This window comes from Petromyzon marinus, assembly GCF_048934315.1.
Source record: "Petromyzon marinus isolate PM22_M1 ecotype Great Lakes invasive population chromosome 80 unlocalized genomic scaffold, UKy_Petmar_22M1.pri1.0 chr80_unloc.3, whole genome shotgun sequence".
NCBI classification, from domain to species: Eukaryota; Metazoa; Chordata; class Hyperoartia; order Petromyzontiformes; family Petromyzontidae; genus Petromyzon; species Petromyzon marinus.
Genome location: NW_027422631.1, coordinates 569,961 through 591,398, shown reverse-complemented (window position 1 = coordinate 591,398; position 21,438 = coordinate 569,961). Strand labels below are relative to the sequence as shown.

Sequence of the window (21,438 nt, the reverse complement as noted above, 5' to 3'; positions counted from 1 at the left end):
AGATGTATTCCCTGTCACCCTCCCTGCATCCCTCTCCTCCCTCCCTGCATCCCCGAGCGAGGAGCAAAAGAGAGAGAGGTGAGTGAGAGTGCGAGAAAGGGAGCGTGTGAGAGGGAGGGCGAGGGGGAGAGAGTGAGAGGGAGCAGGTGGAATATATCGAGTGAGAGCGCGGGAGCAATAGAGGGAGATAGGTGAGAGTGTGAGAAAGTGAGAGTGTAACAAAGTGAGAGAGATAGGTGAGAGTGTGAGACAGTGAGAGTGTAACAAAGTGAGTGAGATAGGTGAGAGTGTGAGACAGTGAGAGGGTAACAAAGCGAGAGAGATAGGTGAGCGTGTGAGACAGTGCGAGTGTAACAAAGCGAGAGAGATAGGTGAGTGTGTGAGACAGTGAGAGTGTAACAAAGTGAGAGTAATAGGTGAGGGTGTGAGACAGTGAGAGTGTAACAAAGCGAGAGAGATAGGTGAGAGTGTGAGACAGTGAGAGTGTAACAAAGCGAGAGAGATAGGTGAGAGTGTGAGACAGTGAGAGTGTAACAAAGCGAGAGAGATAGGTGAGAGTGTGAGACATTGAGACTGTAACAAAGTGAGAGAGATAGGTGAGAGTGTGAGACAGTGAGAGTGTAACAAAGCGAGAGAGATAGGTGAGTGTGTGAGACAGTGAGAGTGTAACAAAGTGAGAGAGATAGGTGAGAGTGTGAGACAGTGAGAGTGTAACAAAGCGAGAGAGATAGGTGAGTGTGTGAGACAGTGAGAGTGTAACAAAGCGAGAGAGATAGGTGAGAGTGTGAGACAGTGAGAGTGTAACAAAGCGAGAGAGATAGGTGAGAGTGTGAGACAGTGAGACTGTAACAAAGTGAGAGAGATAGGTGAGAGTGTGAGACAGTGAGAGTGTAACAAAGCGAGAGAGATAGGTGAGAGTGTGAGACAGTGAGAGTGTAACAAAGCGAGAGAGATAGGTGAGAGTGTGAGACAGTGAGAGTGTAACAAAGCGAGAGAGATAGGTGAGAGTGTGAGACAGTGAGAGTGTAACAAAGCGAGAAAGATAGGTGAGTGTGTGAGACAGTGAGAGTGTAACAAAGTGAGAGAGATAGGTGAGAGTGTGAGACAGTGAGAGTGTAACAAAGCGAGAGAGATAGGTGAGAGTGTGAGACAGTGAGAGTGTAACAAAGTGAGAGAGATAGGTGAGAGTGTGAGACAGTGAGAGGGTAACAAAGCGAGAGAGATAGGTGAGCGTGTGAGACAGTGCGAGTGTAACAAAGCGAGAGAGATAGGTGAGTGTGTGAGACAGTGAGAGTGTAACAAAGTGAGAGTAATAGGTGAGGGTGTGAGACAGTGAGAGTGTAACAAAGCGAGAGAGATAGGTGAGAGTGTGAGACAGTGAGAGTGTAACAAAGCGAGAGAGATAGGTGAGAGTGTGAGACAGTGAGAGTGTAACAAAGCGAGAGAGATAGGTGAGAGTGTGAGACATTGAGACTGTAACAAAGTGAGAGAGATAGGTGAGAGTGTGAGACAGTGAGAGTGTAACAAAGCGAGAGAGATAGGTGAGTGTGTGAGACAGTGAGAGTGTAACAAAGTGAGAGAGATAGGTGAGAGTGTGAGACAGTGAGAGTGTAACAAAGCGAGAGAGATAGGTGAGTGTGTGAGACAGTGAGAGTGTAACAAAGCGAGAGAGATAGGTGAGAGTGTGAGACATTGAGACTGTAACAAAGTGAGAGAGATAGGTGAGAGTGTGAGACAGTGAGAGTGTAACAAAGCGAGAGAGATAGGTGAGTGTGTGAGACAGTGAGAGTGTAACAAAGTGAGAGAGATAGGTGAGAGTGTGAGACAGTGAGAGTGTAACAAAGCGAGAGAGATAGGTGAGTGTGTGAGACAGTGAGAGTGTAACAAAGCGAGAGAGATAGGTGAGAGTGTGAGACAGTGAGAGTGTAACAAAGCGAGAGAGATAGGTGAGAGTGTGAGACAGTGAGACTGTAACAAAGTGAGAGAGATAGGTGAGAGTGTGAGACAGTGAGAGTGTAACAAAGCGAGAGAGATAGGTGAGAGTGTGAGACAGTGAGAGTGTAACAAAGCGAGAGAGATAGGTGAGAGTGTGAGACAGTGAGGGTGTAACAAAGCGAGAGAGATAGGTGAGAGTGTGAGACAGTGAGAGTGTAACAAAGCGAGAGAGATAGGTGAGTGTGTGAGACAGTGAGAGTGTAACAAAGTGAGAGAGATAGGTGAGAGTGTGAGACAGTGAGAGTGTAACAAAGCGAGAGAGATAGGTGAGAGTGTGAGACAGTGAGAGTGTAACAAAGTGAGAGAGATAGGTGAGAGTGTGAGACAGTGAGAGGGTAACAAAGCGAGAGAGATAGGTGAGCGTGTGAGACAGTGCGAGTGTAACAAAGCGAGAGAGATAGGTGAGTGTGTGAGACAGTGAGAGTGTAACAAAGTGAGAGTAATAGGTGAGGGTGTGAGACAGTGAGAGTGTAACAAAGCGAGAGAGATAGGTGAGAGTGTGAGACAGTGAGAGTGTAACAAAGCGAGAGAGATAGGTGAGAGTGTGAGACAGTGAGAGTGTAACAAAGCGAGAGAGATAGGTGAGAGTGTGAGACATTGAGACTGTAACAAAGTGAGAGAGATAGGTGAGAGTGTGAGACAGTGAGAGTGTAACAAAGCGAGAGAGATAGGTGAGTGTGTGAGACAGTGAGAGTGTAACAAAGTGAGAGAGATAGGTGAGAGTGTGAGACAGTGAGAGTGTAACAAAGCGAGAGAGATAGGTGAGTGTGTGAGACAGTGAGAGTGTAACAAAGCGAGAGAGATAGGTGAGAGTGTGAGACAGTGAGAGTGTAACAAAGCGAGAGAGATAGGTGAGAGTGTGAGACAGTGAGACTGTAACAAAGTGAGAGAGATAGGTGAGAGTGTGAGACAGTGAGAGTGTAACAAAGCGAGAGAGATAGGTGAGAGTGTGAGACAGTGAGAGTGTAACAAAGCGAGAGAGATAGGTGAGAGTGTGAGACAGTGAGAGTGTAACAAAGCGAGAGAGATAGGTGAGAGTGTGAGACAGTGAGAGTGTAACAAAGCGAGAGAGATAGGTGAGTGTGTGAGACAGTGAGAGTGTAACAAAGTGAGAGAGATAGGTGAGAGTGTGAGACAGTGAGAGTGTAACAAAGCGAGAGAGATAGGTGAGAGTGTGAGACAGTGAGAGTGTAACAAAGTGAGAGAGATAGGTGAGAGTGTGAGACAGTGAGAGTGTAACAAAGTGAGAGAGATAGGTGAGAGTGTGAGACAGTGAGAGTGTAACAAAGTTAGAGAGATAGGAGAGAGTGTGAGACAGTGAGAGTGTAACAAAGTGAGAGAGATAGGAGAGAGTGTGAGACAGTGAGAGTGTAACAAAGCGAGAGAGATGGGTGAGAGTGTGAGACAGTGAGAGTGTAACAAAGTGAGAGAGATAGGTGAGAGTGTGAGACAGTGAGAGTGTAACAAAGCGAGAGAGATAGGTGAGAGTGTGAGACAGTGAGAGTGTAACAAAGTGAGAGAGATAGTTGAGAATGTGACAGTGAGTGACTGAGACAGTGAGAGAGAGAGGTAGAGGGAGCAGGGGGTCTCACAGAAGAAGTCGTCGTCCTGGGGCTCCTCCACCTCTGTGTAGACTTTCCTCTCGCGCTGCCGCAGGCCGTAGCGAGAGCGAGCGCTGAGCGACACCGCCGCAGCCTGGGCGGAGGAGGCCGGCGGCACGGAGGAGCCTGCGGGCAAACGCGGCGAGATGTTGACCACCTCTCCCGGTGTACGGGAGGTCGTGGGTTCCATCCCGACCCTGACGAAGCCTGCCGTACATCCGGAGCCCGCGTGTCTCTCTCTCTCTTCTCCGTGGCGAGATGTTGACTCCCTCGCGTGGTCTACGAGAGGTCGTGGAAGCGATCCCGACCCTGACGACTCACCCTGTATGTGTGGAGTCTGCGTGTTGTACCTCCCCGTGGTTGCGTGGATTCCGGTGAGAATAGAGGGGAGCGTGGAGTTCCGGTGAGAATAGAGGGGAGCGTGGAGTTCCGGTGAGAATAGAGGGGGAGCGTGGAGTTCCAGTGAGAATAGAGGGGAGCGTGGAGTTCCGGTGAGAATAGAGGGGAGTGTGGAGTTCCGGTGAGAATAGAGGGGAGTGTGGAGTTCCGGTGAGAATAGATGGGAGCGTGGAGTTCCGGTGAGAATAGAGTGGAGTGTGGAGTTCCGGTGAGAATAGAGGGGAGCGTGGAGTTCCGAAGAGAATAGAGGGGAGCGTGGAGTTCCAGTGAGAATAGAGGGGAGTGTGGAGTTCCGGTGAGAATAGAGGGGAACGTGGAGTTCCGGTGAGAATAGAGGGGAGCGTGGAGTTCCGGTGAGAATAGAGGGGAGTGTGGAGTTCCGGTGAGAATAGAGGGGGAGCGTGGAGTTCCGGTGAGAATAGAGGAGCGTGGAGTTCCGGTGAGAATAGAGGGGAGTGTGGAGTTCCGGTGAGAATAGAGGGGAGCGTGGAGTTCCAGTGAGAATAGAGGAGCGTGGAGTTCCGGTGAGAATAGAGGGGAGCGTGGAGTTCCGGTGAGAATAGAGGGGAACGTGGAGTTCCGGTGAGAATAGAGGGGAGCATGGAGTTCCGGTGAGAATAGAGGGGAGTGTGGAGTTCCGGTGAGAATAGAGGGGGAGCGTGGAGTTCCGGTGAGAATAGAGGGGAACGTGGAGTTCCGGTGAGAATAGAGGGGAGTGTGGAGTTCCGGTGAGAATAGAGGGGGAGCGTGGAGTTCCGGTGAGAATAGAGGGGAGCGTGGAGTTCCGGTGAGAATAGAGGGGAGTGTGGAGTTCCGGTGAGAATAGATGGGAGCGTGGAGTTCCGGTGAGAATAGAGTGGAGTGTGGAGTTCCGGTGAGAATAGAGGGGAGCGTGGAGTTCCGGTGGGAATAGAGGTGGAGTGTGGAGTTCCGATGAGAATAGAGGTGGAGTGTGGAGTTCCGGTGAGAATAGAGGGGGAGCGTGGAGTTCTGGTGAGAATAGAGGGGAGCGTGGAGTTGCGGTGTGAATAGAGGGGAGCGTGGAGTTGCGGTGTGAATAGAAATCACCGCTGCAGGCTACGCACCTCCACGTATCCTCTGGAGCACCACCCTCAGGGCCTCCTTGCAGGCGGTGGCTCTGCGCTCCAGCCTGAACATCGCCATCCTGGCCTTGTGCACCTCCCTCAGCTCAAATCCCCTGAACTCCTCCTCCTGCTGCTGCTCCTCCACGCCCTGCAAGATGCTCCACACGTACTCCAGGGCTTCCGCTTTAGTCTGAGCGGAGGGGGCGGTGGGGTGAGGGGTCGGAAGGGGGTGTGGGGGACAGAGTTGGTGCGGTGACCAGCGGTGGCTAGGAGATGTTAACTCCCTCGCCTGGTACGCAGGAGGTCGCGGGTTCGATCTCAACCCTGACACCTCATCGGATTCCTCCATTACAATACATATTCTAATTCTGATATTCTGATTCTGTATATCTGATTCCAGACATCAAGCAGAACCATGCCGTCGTCATGCTGAACCTCCGTGGGTATGGCAGGCCAAGACTCTTCTACGAAAAGTAAAAAGTAATAAAATACAAATTAAGATTCTTCCACTGATCTGTATTTCGTCATTTCTGTACGACTCCAATAATTTTGATCGTCAAAATCGCCAAATTTTGCGGAGCTCCGCTGCAAATACAGGGAGACTAGAGGTGAGGCAGCGACGAGCTCAGCCTCCCCTCTAATTGCGCAACCCCTCAGAAACTGGATGGAGCGCGGGCAATAAGCGCGTGCCTGTTACCATCTCTCTGTAATGATTGGAATTATACAGAAATTACATTTATAACACAGATCAGTGGAATTTCTTTTTTACTTTTCGTAACAGCTATTTTCATTGGAGTATATGACAGGTGAGGCTCTAGCCTCGCCTGCCTCCCCTGACCGCACGTCCCTGGTATAGTAGTGTTTAGTAGTACGTACGTATGTTGAATTTCTTTGGCACCGTACATAGCCAACCTCGCTAATGGGAGGTGCGTGGGAAGGACAACAAACTAAAGACAACAACAGCAGCAGCAGCTGTAACGAGAGGAGTGCCGTGCGCTGTGCACAGAGACCTTGCGCTTGCTAGGAGCTGCCCTCGCGTGCGACTCTCCCACGGTAGCCCAGCGTGAAGCAGCCCCCTTACCTCCTCCTGCGTGAACACACGCACACACGTGTGAACACACGCACACACGTGTGAACACACGCACACACGTGTGAACACACACACGTGAACACACGCACGCACGTGTGAACACACGCACACACGTGTGAACACACGCACACACACGTGAACACGCACGCACGTGTGAACCCACACACACACATGAACACACGCACACAAGTGAACACACGCACACACATGTCCATGTGTGTGAACACATGGATACCCGTTAACACACGCACACACGTGTGAACACACCCACGTGTGTATTTACGCATGCAGGCATTTACTCACTCACATATTTACAAATAAATTAATGATCTCCCTTGTGCAGCCTTAACAGACTGTTATCACAGGACAGAACCAGGTTCCATGGGTTGGGGGTCTCTGTGTGAGTCTATAGGGGTCTCTGTGTGAGTCTACAGGGGGTCTCTTCGTGAGTCTTCAGGGGGCCTCTGCATGAGTCTACAGGGGTCTTTGTGTGAATATACAGGGGGTCTCTGTGTGAGTCTACAGGGGGTCTCTGTGTGAGTCTACAGGGGGTCTCTGTGTGAGTCTACAGGGGTCTCTGTGTGAGTCTACAGGGGGCCTCTGTGTGAGTCTACAGGGGTCTCTGTGTGAGTCTACAGGGGGTCTCTGTGTGAGTTTACAGGGGTCTCTGTGTGAGTCTACAGGGGTCTCTGCGTGAGTCTACAGGGGGTCTCTGTGTGAGTCTACACAGGTCTGTGTGAGTCTACAGGGGGTCTCTGTGTTAGTCTACACGGGTCTCTGTGTGAGTCTACAGGGGGTCTCTGTGTGAGTCTACAGGGGTCTCTGTGCGAGTCTACAGGGGTCTCTGTGTGAGTTTACAGGGGTCTCTGTGTGAGTCTACAGGGGTCTCTGCGTGAGTCTACAGGGGGTCTCTGTGTGAGTCTACAGGGGTCTCTGTGTGAGTCTACAGGGGTCTCTGTGTGAGTCTACAGGGGTCTCTGCGTGAGTCTACAGGGGGTCTCTGTGTGAGTCTACAGGGGGTCTCTGTGTGAGTCTACAGGGGGTCTCTGTGTGAGTCTACAGGGGGTCTCTGTGTGAGTTTACAGGGGTCTCTGTGTGAGTCTATAGGGGTCTCTGTGTGAGTCTACAGGGGGTCTCTTCGTGAGTCTTCAGGGGGCCTCTGCATGAGTCTACAGGGGTCTTTGTGTGAATATACAGGGGGTCTCTGTGTGAGTCTACAGGGGTCTCTGTGTGAGTCTACAGGGGGTCTCTGTGTGAGTCTACAGGGGTCTCTGTGTGAGTCTACAGGGGGCCTCTGTGTGAGTCTACAGGGGTCTCTGTGTGAGTCTACAGGGGGTCTCTGTGTGAGTTTACAGGGGTCTCTGTGTGAGTCTACAGGGGTCTCTGCGTGAGTCTACAGGGGGTCTCTGTGTGAGTCTACACAGGTCTGTGTGAGTCTACAGGGGGTCTCTGTGTTAGTCTACACGGGTCTTTGTGTGAGTCTACAGGGGGTCTCTGTGTGAGTCTACAGGGGTCTCTGTGCGAGTCTACAGGGGTCTCTGTGTGAGTTTACAGGGGTCTCTGTGTGAGTCTACAGGGGTCTCTGCGTGAGTCTACAGGGGGCCTCTGTGTGAGTCTACAGGGGGTCTCTGTGTGAGTCTACAGGGGGTCTCTGTGTGAGTCTACAGGGGTCTCTGCGTGAGTCTACAGGGGGTCTCTGTGTGAGTCTACAGGGGGTCTCTGTGTGAGTCTACAGGGGGTCTCTGTGTGAGTCTACAGGGGGTCTCTGTGTGAGTTTACAGGGGTCTCTGTGTGAGTCTACAGGGGGTCTCTGTATGAGTCTACAGGGGTCTCTGTGTGAGTCTACAGGGGGTCTCTGTGTGAGTCTGCAGGGGGTCTCTGCGTGAGTCTACAGGGGTCTCTGTGTGAGTCTACAGGGGTCTCTCTGTAAGTCTACAGGGGGTCTCTGTGTGAGTCTACAGGGGTCTCTGTGTGAGTCTACAGGGGTCACTGCGTGAGTCTACAGGGGTCTCTGTGTGAGTCTACAGGGGGTCTCTGCACGCTGTGCAAGCGCCCTTTTACGTTTGCCTCCTCCGCCTCTTCGTCCTCCGTGCACCGCCACCTCCTTCCTCTTCCTCCTCCTCGTCCACTCCTCGTCAGAGTCGCTCGACCGCCCGCACTCCGCTCCATTCCCCCTCGCCCTGCGCTTTCCGCGTGCGCGCATGAACTCGGGCTGGGCCGGGTTCATCCCTGCGCAAGGAGGCAGTCGGTCATTGTTATTTGGACGTATTGGCGGTACACCGGTGCAGCATAGCGACACACCGGTTCCTCGTAACACAGTCCTGACGATGTGATTATTATCGGAGAGTGTTTGTTTGTCGTGTTCGCCACAAGCACGCGTGGTTAATGCAGTAGCTTTGATTCCTTGCAAAAGGAATAATCTATTTGGTGTGTGGACATCTTAACGCCTCCCTCCTGTTTGATTGCCAGAAAGGGAAAAATCGATTTTTATTTTTCACACTTTGATACTCGCAAAAAGGTCCCGTCATGTAGCTGCTCATCCCGAGCTATCAATGCTCTCGATGCTGCATTGTCTTTGTACCGGTCGCCTTTTGGTGTTGTTCTCTGGTCTGACACTGGTGAGACTAGACCATGAAGAAGGCTGTCTCTGGGGTAGACCAATCAGTTTCAAAGACAACGATTAAATATTATCAGAGAGTGTTTGTTTGTCGTGTTCGCCACAAGTACGCGTGGTTAATGCGGTAACTTGATTCCTTGCAAAAGCTACAATCTATCTGGTGTTTGAACATCTTAACCGCCTCCTGTTTCATTCCCCTAAAGCGTAAAACCTATTCTTATTTTTCACAGTCCCGACGGCGTCGCTGTCGCCCCTTGAGTGAGCTGCAGGACTCTCCGTCAGAAGTTGCACTCAGATTCAGCAGCCGCGTCCCCCATTCCGAACGTGCGGTGGCGACACCACGAGTCGTATCGAGGAACCGTCCCACCGAGTCTCTAGGGGCACGAGGAGTCAAATCTTGCCGCTGGAGCACGGAGCAGCCGCTGGAGCACAGAGCAGCAGATCGTCATCACACTGGGCACGACTGGAGCACGGAGCAGCAGATCGTCATCAGACTGGGCGCCGCTGTACGTCAACAGACTGCGAAGCTTCGTGTTCAATTCTGCTCATGTCACGTTCCGTCTTCCTGCCACTACGGCATCACGACAACTGATTTTGACGCACCACCACCACTACCACCACCAACCCGAAATATCCTTCTGTCCGGTGTCTCGAATCGCGAGGAAAAAAACGTAATTATTGCCAAAAATGTGCTGATTATTTTACACAGCGTAACGGTGTACCACCGCCACTACGTTCATCTATATAATGTGGCTGCTACAACAACACCAAGCAATACAGTAAACACGATAGGAGTGCAAAGTATAGGAAAGGTAAACAAATCACACACACACACAAAATAAACTATTTTTGTAAATGTTGTGGGTTTACTCTCCAACATTAGGAATCCGATGAGCTATGAAGTTCTTTTTCACAGATGTCCCATAGGGGGCACGGGGCCAGGAAAGTTACAACAATGACACAATACACAAACTAAATCTATTTTTACTTCACCAAGTGAAGTCCACTGAGCTATCGGCTTCTTCTTCAGAAGCCACCTGGCTGCCACAAATGACAGCTCAACCAAGTGGCTCACCACGTGGACATTTACAGCAGCAGCCAAATACGTTAAACGCGTGATGTTGATTCTACATTGTGGAGCGACAACCCAGAGGACAGGCATCGAACCCACGACCTCCTGTAGACCAGGCGAGGTAGTTAACATCTCACCGGGGAGAGACACACGCAGACTCCAGATATATGACAGCCATCGTCAGGGTCGGCATCAAACCCACGACATCCTGTAGAACAGGCGAGGTAGTTAACATCTCACCGGGGAGAGACACACGCAGACTCCAGATATGTGACAGGCATCGTCAGGGTCGGCATCGAACCCACGACCTCCTGTAGACCAGGCGAGGTAGTTAACATCTCATAGCCACCGTGGCGCCCCGTGCATGGCACTCTGCTACGACGTTCTGGTCTCATCATTATAATCACTACGACAATTAGTTTATTTGTGAAGAGGCTCGGGCCTGCCGTACCCACCGAGGTTCAGCATGACGGCGTGGTTCTGCTTGATGTTCCTGTAGCGCCGCTTCTCGCACTCGGCCAGGTCGCCCCACTCGGCCTTGGTGAAGAAGCCTCTGATGTCTGGGAAGTCGCCCATCTCCTGCTGCTGAGGCGCAGAGACACGGAGGGGACGAGACGCGGACGACGGTCAGACGCAGTCACGGAGATGCAGTCACGGAGATGGAGTCACACGGATAGCGAGTCACGGAGATGGAGTCACACGGATAGCGAGTCACGGAGATGGAGTCACACGGATTGCGAGTCACGGAGATGGAGTCACACGGATAGCGAGTCACGGAGATGGAGTCACACGGATAGCGAGTCACGGAGATGGAGTCACACGGATAGCGAGTCACGGAGATGGAGTCACACGGATAGCGAGTCACAGGGATACGAGACAAAGATCCCCCGTGTGGCCTTAACAGACTGTCTGGGCAAGCGCTGTTAGCGAGCAGCGCCTGTGAAGGCCGGAACGACGTGCGAGGGGGTGGGTGGCCAGCACCACGCCCGGCCGCCTTTGTCTCCCCAGTGGCGATGTTCACACACCGCTACACCGGGTGCTCATTTGAGGCTGAGTCGACCTAGGGGACGAGGCCCAGGACCGGGTTAGAAGATCGTCGCCGGTGTTGGCCGAGCGCTGCGCTACGAAGCCGGCAGAGACCCGAGTTCCATTCCCGCTCACGGCCACCACCAACAGCGGTGACGATCATCTGAACCGGTCCTGGGACCTCGTCCCCTAGGTCGACTCGACCTAAAATGAGCACCCGGTGTAGCGGTGTGTGAACATCGCCACTGGGGAGACAAAGGCGGCCGGGCGTGGTGCTGGCCACCCACCCCCTCGTGTGCCACAGTGCCGGTAGCCTTAATGGGTGCTGCTCACTAACAGCCTGTTAGAGGCTACACGGGGGATCTTTGTCTTTGTGGTAAAGTGTGAGGACTCCCCACCTCTACCATGACGTACTAGCTCCAGATAGAGGTAACTTTACCCCACGTTAGTTAAATTTACCTCAGATGCGGTAACTTTACCTCATGTGAGCTAACTTTACCTCATGTGAGCTAACTTTACCTCATGTGAGCTAACTTTACCTCAGGTGAGGTAACTTTACCTCAGGCCAGGTAACTTTACCTCAGGCAGAGGTAAAATTACCTCAGGTGAAGTAACATCTCAAGAGAGATAACTTTATCTCATGCGAGGTAACATTACCTTTGGTGAAGTAAAATTACTTCAGGTGAGGTAACTTTTCTTGAGGTGAAGTAACTTTACCTCAGGTAGAGGTAATATTACCCCACGTTAGTTAAATTTACCTCAGGTGAGATAACTTTACCTCAGGTGAGGTAACTTTACCTCAAATGAGATAACTTTACCTCAAGTGAGGTAACATTACGTTAGGTAGAGGTAACTTTACCTCAGGTGAGGTAACGTTACCTCAGGAGAGGTAACTTTACCTCAGGTGAGGTAACATTACCTCAGGTAGAGGAAACTTTATCTCAGTTGAGATAACTTTACCTTAGGCGAGGTAAATTTACCTCAGATGAGATAACTTTACTTCAGGTAGAGGTAACATTACCTCAGGTGAAGTAGCTTTACCTCAAGTGATGTAATATAACGTTAAGTAGAGGTAACTTTACCTCAGGTGAGATAACTTTACCTCAGATGAGGTAACTTTACCTTAGGCGAGGTAAATTTACCTCAGGTAAAGTAACATTATCTCAAATGAGGTAACTTTACCTCATGCGAGGTAACATTACCTTACGTGAAGTTACATTACTTCAGTTGAGGTAACTTTTCCTGAGGTGAAGTAACTTTACCTCAAGTGAGGTAACATTACGTTAGGTAGAGGTAACTTTACCTCAGGTGAGGTAACTTTACCTCAGGTGAGATAACTTTACCTCAGGTGAGGTAACATTACATCACTGAGGGTAAGGTAATCAGAATGTGATGCAATCCGAATAAAATCACGTTATATTATAAGGTAATCTTCACCGCGACATTCTCATTCAGTGCAAAGTAAATATCGTACAATTAATTAGTCGCTCGTGTCAACACTGTACCAGATGTGGAGCTGTAATCGTAACGTGAAGTCGTCTCGTAGCGTAAATCTTACACGATTTTAAATACGGACTGCAATGTAACCCCCGTGTAATGTAACCCTTATAATAAGCACCGTGTAATGTAATCCAAATGTAATCCTTCAGATAAGGTAAGATTACCTCAGGTGATGTAACTTATAATCCCCGTATAATGCATTGTGAATGTAATCCCCGTGTCGTGTAACCCGAATGTAATCTCCGTGTAATGTAATCCCGTGTAATGTAATCCCCGTGTAATGTAACGTCCTTGCCTCTGTGGGAGCTGACGCCATTGACGCGGCTTCTCCCTTCCTTGGATCGGCGTCGGGAAAATTCGAATGGGGGAGTGGGGGTGGGGGGTGGGGGTGGGGGGTGGGGGTGGGGGGGAGTGGGAGGAGTTTAGGGAGTTGGGGGAGTGGGGGGTGGGGGTGGGGGGAGTGGGGGTGGGGGGGAGTGGGGGGTGGGGGGGAGTGGGAAGTGGGGGGGAGTGGGGGTGAGGGAGACGTATGACGTCATCGCGCTTTGCTCCCAACAGACTCCGAGGGGGAGATGCGATACGGGTGACGTCACCACACAATGACGTAATCATAATTTTTTAAAATAAATCTGAATCTTCATGGTGTAGGGGGTATCCGATAAGCAATAAAGCTCTTTGTGTCACAGATATTCAGTAAGGGGCACAATGTGGCTGTCTGTCTGATGATGCTGGTTGTGATTACTGGCGAAACGTCTTTCTCAGATTTATAAATGTTGTGGATTTACTCTCCAACACACAACCGGTGTAGTGCTACACTATACACTACACTATACACTACACTATACACTACTATACACTACACTATACACTACACTACTATACACTACACTATACACTACACCAAACTATACACTACACTATACACTGCACTATACACTCCTATACACTACACTACTATACACTACACTATACACTACACTACTACACTATACACTACACTACGATACACTACACTATACACTACACTATATACTACACTACGATACACTACACTATACACTACACTATACACTACACTATACACTAGTGCTGTACTAAATCACGAGTTGGCACGTTCTGTTCACGTGACAAACCCTCTTACTAATTGGCTGTGTCGGGTGGTGTCGGTTTTAACGACACAACATTTACATTGACGCGACGCAACGCCAGAAAAAAACTCTAATTATGGATCCTCAATCTGAATCAAAACCTCCAACGACAAAAACAAAATCTCAATCGATTAATTAATTTCATGGTGACCTCCTTTGCCAGGACCAAAATATGAGAAGAGGTTTTCCCCTTTTTTCTGGCAACAAAACAGCTGCGTTAAGATGTTAAAACACCAAACTTAAACCTTTTACAAGGATTCATACTCTTTGGTTTGAAGCTTTCGTGACTGCAGGGGTTTATATTCTTGGTTCTTTGGGTAAAGTCACCACCACGTAGAATGGAAACAATAAAATAATAAAAATATGAAACAATAAAATTCTCACGACGTTTCGACTGCAACACAAGAAGCAATCATCATCAGGTGAGAATTTTATTGTTTAATATTTTTATTATTTTATTGTTTCCCTTCTACGTGGTGACTTTACCGAAAGAACCAAGAATAAGGATTCATACTTTTAGTTTTTTCGGTAAAGTAACGAAGGTGAAAAATAAAATAAAACAACTAAATTAAATCACGACGTTTCGGAGGCAACACAAGCTTCCTTCATCAGGTGTAAAAAAGGGGCACAGCAAAATAACTGTAGAGTCATTTTGCTGTGCCCCTTGTGATGTAATATAACGTTAGGTAGAGGTAATCTTACCTCAGGCGAGGTAACTTTACCTCAGGTGAGGTAACTTTACCTCAGGCGAGATAACTTTACCTCAGGTAGAGGTAACTTTACCTCAAGTGAGGTAACTTTACCTCAGATGAGATAACTTTACCTCAGGTAGAGGTAACATTACCCCAGGTTAGTTAACTTTACCTCAGGTGAGGTAACTTTACCTCAGCTAGAGGTAACATCACCTCAGGTAAATGTAACATTATTTGAGGTAATCCTAACGTATTCACATCACTTCAGCTAATGCTCATATCGTAATATTAGCGCTATATTCTCACGTGGTTAAATCGTTAAACACAATGCTCGCGTGATTATTACCTCAGGGTTAGAAAATCGGAATGCAATGGGAAGTGAGGTAACTTTACCTCAGATAGAGGTAACATTATCTCAGGTGAGGTAACATTGCCTCAGATAGAGGTAACATTACCTCAGGTGAGGTAACTTTACCTCAGATAGAGGTAACATTACCTCAGGTGAGGTAACTTTACCTCACGTAGAGGTAACTTTACCTCAGATAGAGGTAACTTTACCTCACGTAGAGGTAACTTTACCTCAGATAGAGTTAACTTTACCTCAGGAAGAGGTAACATTACCTCAGATAGAGGTAACTTTACCTCAGGTGAGGTAACTTTACTTCAGGTGAATTAACTTTACCTCAGATAGAGGTAACATTACCTCAGATAGAGGTAACTTTACCTCACGTAGAGGTAACTTTACTTCAGGTGAAGTAACTTTACCTCAGATAGAGGTAACATTACCTCAGATAGAGGTAACATTACCTCAGATAGAGGTAACTTTACCTCAGGTAGAGGTAACTTTACCTCAGGTGAGGTAACATTACCTCAGGTGAGGTAACTTTACCCCAGATAGAGGTAACATTACCTCAGATAGAGGTAATTTTACCTCAGATAGAGGTAACTTCACCTCAGATAGAGGTAACTTTACCTCAGATAGAAGTAACTTTACCCCAGGTAGAGGTAACTTTACCTCAGGTGAGGTAACTTTACTTCAGGTGAAGTAACTTTACCTCAGATAGAGGTAACTTTACCTCAGGTAGAGGTAACTTTACCTCAGATAGAGGTAACTTTACCTCAGGTGAGGTAACTTTACCCCAGGTAGAGGTAACTTTACCTCAGGTAGAGGTAACTTTACCTCAGATAGAGGTAACATTGTGTCAAAGTAACCCTCACGTAGGGCAGGCCGCGTGCCACTGTAATCGTTAAACACAACGCTCGCGTGACGTCACCACCTCACTTCACGCGGCAGCCTCGAAGTGCACCCAGCCTGGCACAGGCGCCGTGGGGACGTCACTGAGTGGCCAATGGCGGTGGTTGGTGGTGGGGAGTGGGGGGGGGGGACAACGGGGGTGGGCGAGACGCGTGACGTCACCACGCAGTGACGTCATCAGAGTTTTTAAGTTAAAAAAATTCTGGAGGAATCCGATGAGCTGTGAAGCTCTTTATTATCCACAGATGTCCAGTAGGGGCACGGGGTCAGAATTCCACAACAACAAACACAATACAATAAACACCATGGGAGTGCAGAGTATAGGAAATGTAGGCACGTGACCACAACAAATCTGTAGGGGCGTGTGAATTGAAGTCTGTAGGGGCGTGTGAAGTGAAGTCTGTAGGGGCGTGTGAATTGAAATCTGTAGGGGCGTGTGAATTGAAGTATGTAGGGGCGTGTGAAGTGAAGTCTGTAGGACAGTGTGATGGGTAAGTTTGTTGGGTCATAGTTTTACCATCCTTGACGTGCAGGGATGACGACTAGGATTGGTGTTGTTAGGATCAGCGGCGAGCAGTTGTGACCAGGTGCTGCTGTGTGTAACGATTGCAGATGACAGTGAGGGGACAAAAGTATTTGATCCCCTGCTAATTTTGTACGTTTGCCCACTGACAAAAGAAATGATCAGTCTATAATTTTAACGGTAGGTTTATTTGAACAGTGAGAGACAGAATAACAACAAGAAAATCCAGAAAAACGCGAGTTTAAGAGCCGCGAGCCAACAACAGCTTGGGGCTCGCAATGGCTACAGCGACTATTGGAACGATCGATGCGGCCTCTGCGTTGAACAGCAGGAGACAACGGGTACAGTCTGGTTCCGCTACAACGCTGCGTGTTAGTTCTAACGACGCCAACTGGACGACGTAACGCCGTGAATGTATCGTAAGGGGACACACGTCGTCCGTAACGAGGACGCGGATTGGATGCGACGCGACCGAGCGAACGGAACTACGTCTCAACGCGAGTAGGAGTAAGCGGTTCTACGTGCGGCTGCCCTCGGCGTAGCGGCGTCACAACGAGGAGGAGGCGTTGGGATGCTGCTGGATGCTTCTAGACGCTACCCACGCGCCTCGGTCTTAGTCCCGCCTCTGTCTTGCCCATCATCTCGCGTGTTATCGTGAACCACGCTTCACCCCCCCCCACCCCCCCTATAGTTTATATTATTTCTCCACAACGCGGTTGTTCTTCAGGAACGCAACAACCACCGCCGCGTTGCAGGAGAACGACGGACCGTGAACGCGCTTCGACGATTCGCGGCAACGCGACGGCAACACAAAGCGCCACGCGCGGTCTCTCGCGACCGGCGGTATCTGCGACGTAGTTTTTTGTCGTCGTTGCCGCCGGGTTAGATGGCGTCGGATCACAATCCTGGCACGTCGCCCGATGAAGCCGGTCGCCGTTGTTTGTAATCGCCGGTGAAACGTCACCGGTACTCGAATTGTGAACGCTGTTGTGGGTTCACTCTCCCCGACACGCAAGCGCCATGTGTGCTGAAGTTGGTAACCAATTGGCACGTTTCGTTTACGTGACAAACCTTTACTGATTGGCCGTGCCAGGCGAGGGTGGTGGGTGGTGGTGGGTTAACGACACAATGTTTATGTTTACGAGATCTCTAACCCAACAACAACAATAACAAAAACCAAACCTCTGTCACGGAAAAGTGTCGCCACAGAGCAAGTCGCTCCCACCTCCTGGAGACACTGACAGAGCAAGTCGCTGGGACCTCCTGGAGACACTGACACAGAGCAAGTCGCTCCCACCTCCTGGAGACACTGACACAGGGCAAGTCGCTCCCACCTCCTGGAGACACTGACACAGAGCAAGTCGCTCCCACCTCCTGGAGACACTGACACAGAGCAAGTCGCTGGGACCTCCTGGAGACACTGACACAGAGCAAGTCGCTCCCACCTCCTGGAGACACTGACACAGAGCAAGTCGCTCCCACCTCCTGGAGACACTGACAGAGCAGGTCGCTGGGACCTCCTGGAGACACTGACACAGAGCAAGTCGCTGGGACCTCCTGGAGACACTGACACAGAGCAAGTCGCTCCCACCTCCTGGAGACACCGGCACGGGCTGTGTGAGCTGGGCTGCCTTCACAACCAACGAGACGCCGGCGCTGCCAATTGGGACCAAGACGTCAGCGCTGCCTCCACCGGTCCGGTGAGGTCATTCTCAACAGCAGGTTTTTGTTTTTTTACTTCACTTTACTTTTCCAGGTAAGGCCCCCACTGAGCTGTGCGGTAGCGACCTGCCTATCACAAATGACGGCGGCGCACCGAAGTTGCTTGTCACGTGACATTTACAGCAGCCAAATACTCTGAACGCATGTTGAGATGTTAACCACCTCTCCTGGTATACAGGAGATCGTTGGTTCGATTCCGACCCTGACGCCTGCTGTATATTTTGAGTTTGCGCGTGTCTCTCTCTCTCTCCCCGTGGTCGTGTGGATTTTTCTCCAGGTCCTCCGGTTTTTCCCCTCGACATTTAGAATCGAGATCACGCAATCAGAGTATCTGGCCGCTATCAATGTCCACACAATGATGAGCCACTTCGCTGAGCTTTCATTTGTGATGGCCAGGTGGTAGCGTCTGATAAAAGAGCCTCTACATATTCTGTTGGACCTTACTTAGTAAAATCCCAAGATAATTTTTGTTAGTTTAAGTAAGTATATAATTTTAAACAGAATCACAAACTAACGCTCAACTTTCTTAACCGTGTAAGAGTCAACGCGCGCCACCACCGTGCGACGACACGCGAGCAACCGGGACGATGCAGAGAATCTCTCAACACTTTCCCACGTCCGAGACGTCTGCAGAGTTACAGGGTGGGTGTCACGGTTCACTGGGTGGGCGTCGCCGTTCACGGGGTGGGTGTCACCGTTCACGGGGTGGGCGTCGCCGTTCACGGGGTGGGCGTCGCCGTTCACGGGGTGGGCGTCGCCGTTCACGGGATGGGCGTCGCCATTCACGGGGTGGGCGTCGCCGTTCACTGGGTGGGCGTCGCCGTTCACGGGGTGGGCGTCGCCGTTCACGGGGTGGGCGTCACCGTTCACGGGGTGGGCGTCACCGTTCACGGGGTGGGCGTCACCGTTCACGGGGTGGGCGTCACCTTTCACGGGGTGGGTTTCACCGTTCACCGCAGAATCCCACGAATTGAGCGAGCGACTGCTGCTGTTGTTATCAAGACGTCGTTGCTCACCGCAGAGAAGCGTAGCGACACGACCGCCGCCACTCTGCGCTAGCCGGCGCCAAAACTGTGCCACGCTCCCTGCCCCGCGTGGCCCTGTGGGAGCCTCGCTACCGATAAAGTTACTTTAGTTCTCACTGCGTTTCGTTGTTCCGACGACGACGACGTTCACGCACGGCGCGCGGCGTCGTCGCAACGGCAAAGGGTCAAAGTTCACGCCGGGAACATTTTCAACGGGGGAGGCAGCAGCAACAACACGCATGGTGATCCAAGCGCAGATGGCCCACTCATGCATACACCCCCCCAATGCCATCTCTGAATATTTTTTCAGGCCACAGGAATCCGATGAGCTATGAAGCTCTTCTCCGCAGATCTCCAGCCGTTCCACAGATGTCCTCTCCTACCAACCCCCCACCCCCCACCTCCTCCCCGTAGCTTCCCTCTCAGCAGCAAAGTGAATATCGCGCAAGCGATGGCTCGGGGCTACGGGACTGAGTGCACGGAGATTCGTGAGCGGACGCCACCTTCGTCATCGGCCGCGGTTCGGCCTACCGCTGGATGGGTACGCACTGTACGTACGTCGCACGGGGCAGGGCTACGAGTCGGCACGCGGTGCTCACGGAGAGCGGCGGGAGACGTGCAGACTGGGGTATCTGTAGGTGGATCGCCCTGCGGTGCCCCCCTCTAGGGTAACAACAGTGCAGCTCTGCACGGGGGACTCTGCACACTCACACACACAGGGACCCCCAGGTGGTGGGGGTGGGGTGGGGACGTGCAGTGGTTGGGACCGGTTTAATCTCCCGCCCCCCACAGGGTGTGAGGCAGGTGTAGGAGGATTCCGTAGGTTTCCGTGTTCACGTTCAAAATCAGTTTCAAGAGTGGCACAGCCTCGGCTAATCACGTGGCCTGTTGTTTGAAACTAATTCACAGCTCGGCGCTGTGCGCTTTGTGCTCAGGATGGCTGACTTTTCTGTTTTCACGTGGATGAGAAAATGCATTCTGGCCGGTGTGTGTTCTCTGGTGGCTGTGAAGTGTTGATGGCCGTGCAAACGCCTTCTCACACACGGTGCACTTGAATGGCTTCTCTCCCGTGTGTGTTCTCTGGTGGCTGTGAAGAGTTGATGGCCGTGCAAACGCCTTCTCACACACGGTGCACTTGAACGGCTTCTCTCCCGTGTGTGTTCTCTGGTGGCTATGAAGTGTTGATAGTAATGCAAACGCCTTCTCACACACGGTGCACTTGAACGGCTTCTCTCCCGTGTGTGTTCTCTGGTGCCTGTGAAGTGTTGATGGCCGTGCAAACGCCTTCTCACACACGGTGCACTTGAACGGCTTCTCTCCCGTGTGTGTTCTCTGGTGGCTATGAAGTGTTGATAGTAATGCAAACGCCTTCTCACACACGGTGCACTTGAACGGCTTCTCTCCCGTGTGTGTTCTCTGGTGGCTGTGGAGATCTGATAGCCGTGCAAACGCCTTCTCACACACGGTGCACTTGAACGGCTTCTCTTCCGTGTGTGTTCTCTGGTGCCTGTGAAGATCTGGTAGTTGTGCAAACGCCTTCTCACACACGGTGCACTTGAACAGCTTCTCTCCCGTGTGCGTTCTCTGGTGGCTGTGAAGATGTGGTAGTTGTGCAAACGCCTTCTCACACACGGTGCACTTGAACGGCTTCTCTCCCGTGTGTGTTCTCTGGTGGCTGTGAAGATGTTGTAGATGTGCAAACGCCTTCTCACACACTGTGCACTTGAACGGCTTCTCTCCCGTGTGTGTTCTCTGGTGGCTGTGAAGATGTGGTAGTTGTGCAAACGCCTTCTCACACACGGTGCACTTGAACGGCTTCTCTCCCGTGTGTGTTCTCTGGTGGTTGTGAAGATGTTGTAGATGTGCAAACGCCTTCTCACACACGGTGCACTTGAACGGCTTCTCTCTCGTGTGTGTTCTCTGGTGTATCTTCAAGCTACTCTTGCGGTCTGTGCTGTATGGACATTGGTCACACTGATGACTTTTGTTACTGGGCTTAGTGGGGTGTCTCCTCTGCACGTGATGCTCTAGACTAGAGCGGAAGATGAACTGACGGTTGCAGGCAGGACACGGCAGCCTTGTGACCTCCACACCCACTACACCTGCGTCATCCCAGAGGCACAAGACGCACACACCAACACCTAGACATGAGCACTCTTGAACACGTGTGTGTATATACAAAGGTAAAGGTCCCCAACAGCCATATCAGACTATTGGGGCAAGTGCTGTTTGCGAGTACCTATGAAGGCTGGCATGGCACACGAGGGAGTAGGTGGCCAACACCAGGCCCGGCCGCCTTTGTCTCTCCAGTGGCGATGTTTCCACGTTTAAGCTAGGTACTCATTTGAGGCTGAGTCAACCTAGGGGAGGCCTAAATATTCACCACTGACGTTGACCGTGAGTGGGAATCGAACTCAGGTGGCCTGGGCCCCATTATATATACACACAAAGACAAAGAACCCCCGTGTAGCCTGTATATACTTATGGGACAAGTGCTGTTATCGGGCACCGATGAAGGCCAGCACGGCACACGAGTGGGAGGGCGGCCAGCACCACACATGGCCGCCTTTGTCTCCCCAGTGGCGATGTTTACTACTACACACCACACCTGTTACTAACTTGCACCTTATTAGTGTGGGTGGTGCCTATCATCTCTGGTGAGCAGTGGCTATCATCTCTGGTAAGCGG

The 21,438-nt window shown here is 50.9% G+C and overlaps 1 protein-coding gene across 1 annotated transcript in view; it reads right to left on the bottom strand.

Moving 5' to 3' along the window:
• The window catches only part of LOC142908355 (uncharacterized), a 41,944-nt gene that overhangs the window by 10,237 nt on the left and 10,269 nt on the right, over nt 1-21,438 (bottom strand). Inside the window, exon 8 of the mRNA XM_076058923.1 lies at nt 17,486-20,852. Coding sequence (XP_075915038.1) covers nt 19,654-20,852 — 1,199 coding nt within the window. The 3' untranslated portion in view covers nt 17,486-19,653. The remainder of the gene's footprint in view (nt 1-17,485; nt 20,853-21,438) is intronic.